The sequence below is a fragment of the Dermacentor silvarum genome, chromosome 9 (genome assembly GCF_013339745.2).
Source record: "Dermacentor silvarum isolate Dsil-2018 chromosome 9, BIME_Dsil_1.4, whole genome shotgun sequence".
NCBI classification, from domain to species: Eukaryota; Metazoa; Arthropoda; class Arachnida; order Ixodida; family Ixodidae; genus Dermacentor; species Dermacentor silvarum.
In genome coordinates, this window is record NC_051162.1 from 111,074,313 (window position 1) to 111,081,267 (window position 6,955).

Here is a 6,955-nt window from a genome sequence, read left to right on the forward strand (position 1 = left end):
TCCTAGCCATAAACAGCTTCGCTGTAAAACAATGCCTTTTTGTTTTTTGTTTTTTTTCATCCAGAAGTGCAACCTGAATTTGTAAGGCAAGTTTCAGTAGTCTCGTGGGGAAGTACACACAGCAGTTTTCAGAAGGCAGACGCATTAGCAATCGAAATGAGATTAATTATTTGCCAGGTAAGAAAACGAGCATGATGCACACAGAACTTCTCTGTGCCGTCAAAACAGACAATAAGTTAGAACATCAGGAAGCTTGCGCTTTTCTTTGAGCTGAATGCAAATGAACATTGAAAAGAATATTTATAGCTGATAGGAACACAAGAAGCGACTATTTGATGTCGCGAACACAACACGATGCCCAGTCATGTCGTACGTGATAAGCTTCTGGTGGCTTCATTCCGGCATTTGCTTGGTTTGAGATCGACGGAGCATTTTAAAACTACCAGGACTTTTGTTGCCACCACTCTTTGCACTCTTCCTACTGGATGACTTGGAGCTCTCAAGGCTTGCGCCCTTGGACTTCTTGCGTACTATCCGCTGTACGAGCGTTCGCTTCATGTGGTCCATAGACAGCCTGGTGGAGTCGGAAGCTCGCCTGGCCACGATTCGTGCTTCCTCCACCACCGTAGTGCGTGGCAAGGCCCGGATGACGATCAGGGAGGCGAAGATGAAAAGTCCCGTAACAGCGAACACCACGTCTTCGTGTCCGGCTGGCTTGAGGACGAGGGCCATTGTCGCGAACATGGCCGCGACACGTCCAAAGGCGAACGCCCAGCAGGCGACACCGGCTCGCACTGCCGATGGAAAAAGTTCAAGGACGTACGTGAAACAGTGTACAAGCATTACGTTAGAGACACCCTTGGACAGTACGAGTAAGGTCTTGGTGACCATGTCAAATCCAGCTCCAACAGCGATACTCAGCGCGCATTGTATGCAGCCCGTCAACAGGAAGCACGCGCTAAGTACTCTGACGAGGGCGACGCCGGTCATCAGGAAGTGCATCCCCGCGTACGTCACCAGGGTGACGACAACCGTGAGGCACGGGATCCAAAATTCGTTATACTGCGCCGTCGAGAAAGCATCGACATAAAAAACGAAAGATATGGAGAAGCAAACAGCAAACATGGCCAACGCTCGAGGGCGGAGGGAGCGATAGTCGACCAAGTCTTCCATGTCGGCACCCTTGCGATCCGCGTGGTTCGTGACCTGTTCTCTCAGCTTCTCCATAAGACAGGCCGTGACAGGAAGCGGGGTATTGTTGATTTTGGCTGCCTGCATCATGACCGCTTCGGCTGCGTCCAGCCTTCCTTTAGCGACGAGCCAACGGGGCGACTCTTGTGCGGTAGACAAAGCCGGGATCAGGAGACCCGTCGGGGCTAGGAAGATGACTTGCTTCAGACGCCAGTCGACGGCCATGGGTTTGACGATGACAATCCAAACCTCACAAAACGCCAGGCCCAGAACCGCCAGGAGTAGGACTTGGTGCGGTCTGTGGGCGTGCGTCATCACCTCGAACGGTATCAGGTTGGTAAAAATCGTGTACATGGCGACACTGCCCCCGGTAAGGAAGCGCACGACAGCGTAACGCACGTAATTCGTCGCCGCGAAGGTGCACACCGTGCAGGTGACTACCGCTGCTGCGGAGCCAAGCAGCAAGGCTCTCCTGCCGACGCAGTCTACGAAAGCTCCAGCCAGGATAAGGAAAACAACAGCACCGGTGTTCTGCAGGGCGACAAGGGCGGCCGGCAGCAAACGTTGGTGGCACACCATGTTCCAAGAGCTCACCGCACTGGTCTCGGCCGTCCTAGCGTCGTAGTCCCACTCTTCACAGGGCACGTCGCGTGTGTCATTGGTGTCCTGGAAGCATCGGTTGTACCACCCGCCAGTCCCGGTAGCAGCGCCGCTCTTTTGATGCTCAGCGGAATTGCCATGTTCCGCGGGTGGCTTGCAGCGCTCGTAAATGAGGCAGCGGCTGAAGCGTCCATCGGCCTCGATCGGTATGGCAATATTCTTCCAATCGGCCACAGAGATGTTGAAACCGGTGAGCGGCTTGCACCAATGGTCAACATCACCGGTGACGAGGGGAATCACGACGGTTTGGCAATTAGCCGAGAAGATTCCCAGAAGAATGAGAACGAGCATCCTTTTCTGGAAGGGGCCGTGGCCAAAGGCTTCCTCACAGTCAAAAGACTCACTCGTTCGGAGATCGACGCCGGCCAGTCGGTGAGGGAGGATGACGTCCATCGCCTGCTTCTTGGGTGTTGCTCTTCGGGTTTAGTAGTCCTGGACAGTATCAGAAAAGATGATTCCGGACAATAGCTAGCTGTGCGGAGCGGCCGAAAGGAAAACTTCTTCGTCAGCCCACGCGCTACATGTCGCGCGCCCTTTTACGGCGTTGGCATTTCTGCTTACTACTTCGTTTGGCTTTAACCTATAATAATGCGATTATCACGCTTATCCTACTAACCTTGCCTGATAGTCTGGTGAGCTGCTGTCTAAATGCTGTCGCATGACTTTGTTAAAAAAAAAAAAACTATCGACGGAACTTTTATCGTAATTGATGTCGACGTTAATGCGAATAGCACTGAAGCAATGTAGAGACACACGTATTGTCAAATACTTCCCTTCTGTAAGCCGATTTGCTCAATTTTCTGTTATATACCGACATCTTCACGTTTCTCTAGCTACACGCTCGTTGCTCAATCCACGCTCTTCTCCCATTTTGTTCATTCCACTTCTTTCTCCACACTCGGCTGTTCTTGATGCTTCGTGCACTTCTGTGTAGCTGACTTCCAAAATTATATGTCACCGATGTCACTTATTGCCTCTTTTGCTTGTCCATCCGGCCATCTACTCAGCGGCACATACCCATTCTTGGGGATTAATAAAGGATGTTCACATACTTAGTTTCACATGTGCAGTTGCACATACCCAATGGCCACAGTGGTATACATAACCGGTGGCCCTTGTCTAGTTGCACATATCCAGTAGCCCAAGGTGTTTATTCTTGCACATATCGAAAGGCCCATATCCATTTTGAGGATTAGGATCAATGATGTTCACATACTTAGTTCCACATGTGCAGTTGCACACACCCAATGGCCAAAGTGGTATATTCGGGCTATTAACCAGTGGCCCATGTCTAGTTGCACATATCCAGTAGCCCAAGGTGTTTATTCTTGCACATATCGAAAGGCACATATCCATTCTTGAGGATTAGGATCAATGATGTTCACATACTTAGTTCCACATGTGCAGTTGCACACACCCAATGGCAAAGTGGTATATTCGGGCTAATAACCAGTGGCCCATGTCTAGTTGCACATATCCAGTAGCCCAGGTGTTTATTCTTGCACATATCGAAAGGCCCATATCCTATTTTTGAGGATTAGGATCAATGATGTTCACATACTTAGTTCCACATGTGCAGTTGCACACACCCAATGGCCAAAGTGGTATATTCGGGCTATTAAGCCAGTGGCCCATGTCTAGTTGCACATATCCAGTAGCCCAAGGTGTTTATTCTTGCACATATCGAAAGGCACATATCCATTCTTGAGGATTAGGATCAATGATGTTCACATACTTAGTTCCACATGTGCAGTTGCACACACCCAATGGCCAAAGTGGTATATTCGGGCTAATAACCAGTGGCCCATGTCTAGTTGCACATATCCAGTAGCCCAATGTGTTTATTCTTGCACATATCGAAAGGCACATATCCATTCTTGAGGATTAGGATCAATGATGTTCACATACTTAGTTCCACATGTGCAGTTGCACACACCCAATGGCCAAAGTGGTATATTCGGGCTAATAACCAGTGGCCCATGTCTAGTTGCACATATCCAGTAGCCCAAGGTGTTTATTCTTGCACATATCGAAAGGCACATATCCATTCTTGAGGATTAGGATCAATGATGTTCACATACTTAGTTCCACATGTGCAGTTGCACACACCCAATGGCCAAAGTGGTATATTCGGGCTAATAACCAGTGGCCCATGTCTAGTTGCACATATCCAGTAGCCCAAGGTGTTTATTCTTGCACATATCGAAAGGCACATATCCATTCTTGAGGATTAGGATCAATGATGTTCACATACTTAGTTCCACATGTGCAGTTGCACACACCCAATGGCCAAAGTGGTATATTCGGGCTATTAACCAGTGGCCCATGTCTAGTTGCACATATCCAGTAGCCCAAGGTGTTTATTCTTGCACATATCGAAAGGCACATATCCATTCTTGAGGATTAGGATCAATGATGTTCACATACTTAGTTCCACATGTGCAGTTGCACACACCCAATGGCCAAAGTGGTATATTCGGGCTAATAATCCAGTGGCCCATGTCTAGTTGCACATATCCAGTAGCCCAAGGTGTTTATTCTTGCACATATCGAAAGGCACATATCCATTCTTGAGGATTAGGATCAATGATGTTCACATACTTAGTTCCACATGTGCAGTTGCACACACCCAATGGCCAAAGTGGTATATTCGGGCTAATAACCAGTGGCCCATGTCTAGTTGCACATATCCAGTAGCCCAAGGTGTTTATTCTTGCACATATCGAAAGGCACATATCCATTCTTGAGGATTAGGATCAATGATGTTCACATACTTAGTTCCACATGTGCAGTTGCACACACCCAATGGCCAAAGTGGTATATTCGGGCTATTAACCAGTGGCCCATGTCTAGTTGCACATATCCAGTAGCCCAAGGTGTTTATTCTTGTACATATCGACAGGCACATATCTATTCTTGAGGATTAGGATCAATGATGTTCACATACTTAGTTCCACATGTGCAGTTGCACACACCCAATGGCCAAAGTGGTATATTCGGGCTAATAATCAGTGGCCCATGTCTAGTTGCACATATCCAGTAGCCCAAGGTGTTATTCTTGCACATATCGAAAGGCACATATCCATTCTTGAGGATTAGGATCAATGATGTTCACATACTTAGTTCCACATGTGCAGTTGCACACACCCAATGGCCAAAGTGGTATATTCGGGCTATTAACCAGTGGCCCATGTCTAGTTGCACATATCCAGTAGCCCAAGGTGTTTATTCTTGCACATATCGAAAGGCACATATCCATTCTTGAGGATTAGGATCAATGATGTTCACATACTTAGTTCCACATGTGCAGTTGCACACACCCAATGGCCAAAGTGGTATATTCGGGCTAATAATCAGTGGCCCATGTCTAGTTGCACATATCCAGTAGCCCAAGGTGTTTATTCTTGCACATATCGACAGGCACATATCCATTCTTGAGGATTAGGATCAATGATGTTCACATACTTAGTTCCACATGTGCAGTTGCCACACCCAATGGCCAAAGTGGTATATTCGGGCTAATTAACCAGTGGCCCATGTCTAGTTGCACATATCCAGTATCCCAAGGTGTTTATTCTTGCACATATCGACAGGCACATATCTATTCTTGAGGATTAGGATCAATGATGTTCACATACTTAGTTCCACATGTGCAGTTGCACACACCCAATGGCCAAAGTGGTATATTCGGGCTATTAACCAGTGGCCCATGTCTAGTTGCACATATCCAGTAGCCCAAGGTGTTTATTCTTGCACATACCTAATGGCACATACATATTCTTGAGGAATAATCAAGGATCTTCACATATTTAGTTTCACATGTGCAGTTGCACATACCCAATGGCCAAAGTGGAATATTCAGGCAGATAACCAATGGCCCATGTCTAGATGCACATATCCAGTAGCCCAAGTTGTTTATTCTTGCAATACCCAGTGGTCCATGCCCAATGGCCCAAGTGGTCTATTCCCAAATTGCCTATTCGGACACACACAATGGCCCTCTTACCAGGTGGCCAATAGAGATGAGGGGACATTCTTAATGTGAGAATTCAGAGAAGCCGGCCGGGAAAGCTTTGTCTCTGGCCTGCTACTGTGCTTAAGGAAAAGTGAGAAGAGGAAAGAGCACGTTGACGTAAAAGATGCTGGATGCAGACCGACATACTGAAAAGTGAGTGGAGTTTTCAATAAATGATAATTGCATTGAAAATACACTTCAGAGTGACCCAAGGCGTCTATTCTTGCACATAGCCAGTGGTACATTCCCCATTCCACATACCCAATGTGAGGTTGTAGTGACGACGAAGAACCACTGTGGAACAACGAAAGTAAGGGAACTGTGTTTTGGGAGAATCTTCGCTCAGCTAAACTAGTAACCATGAGCACTATAATGGCGGCGAGCAGACTCGTCGATTTTCGAAATATGATCTACGGTTTAGACGCATCGGCTATTTATTAATGGCTCGTCGAAGGTTTCAGCGTAATCGCTGGTTCCTCGCGTACCTTCCAGAATGTGCAAACCAATCGCGTTGCGCATACAATCTGAATACGCAAGGTTAGGCGACAAGATAGGCAACAGATAGAATGAACGATAACATTCGAGAAGGTTGCTGTGCATGCACGCGCATCTTGCGCTGAGCGGTAACTTGAAATCTCTAGCGGGTTTCGAACGTGAGCCACGTCTCATGACAACAGTTTACCATTCAAAGTGGGAAAGCCCGCTCTTCAAGCTGACAATAAAATTGAAGTTTTATTGCGATTAGTATTCTTAACCTACTCCTCCATACTTTGGTTTGCTGCTGCTGTCTGATATCTAGCATCTGTAGCGCCGCTCTCACTCGCGAAACAAAAAAAAAAGTAAATTACATTGCCAAGCATACATAATGCAAAAGACAAGAACGACAGGCCGCTTCGAGTGAAACTTTGTCCTCTTGCGATGCACACGCTGAGGCTCCTCTCATCGGGAAAGCATGTCCTCCTAGAGGTGGGTCGATTTGGACTGAGCCGGATCTTTTGAGCCGCTCTTTCTAAAGAACGGGTGAACCACGGTTCAGTAAAAGTGGGCGGCGGTTATTTTAGAAAGGAAGCCGTGCCGAGCCGTTCTGCC

The 6,955-nt window shown here is 47.4% G+C and overlaps 1 protein-coding gene across 1 annotated transcript; it reads right to left on the reverse strand.

Moving 5' to 3' along the window:
* Positions 1 to 393: 393 nt before the first annotated feature.
* Positions 394 to 2,244, reverse strand: LOC119463831 (solute carrier family 22 member 7). Its single transcript, XM_037724649.1, has one exon. It carries the CDS (start codon positions 2,242 to 2,244, stop codon positions 394 to 396), a length of 1,851 nt encoding a protein of 616 aa, XP_037580577.1.
* Positions 2,245 to 6,955: the final 4,711 nt, after the last annotated feature.

What these genes read in the sequence shown, in the direction of transcription:
- LOC119463831 (XM_037724649.1), bottom strand. Translation starts at nt 2,244, where the DNA reads ATGGACGTCATCCTCCCTCACCGACTGGCCGGCGTCGATCTCCGAACG.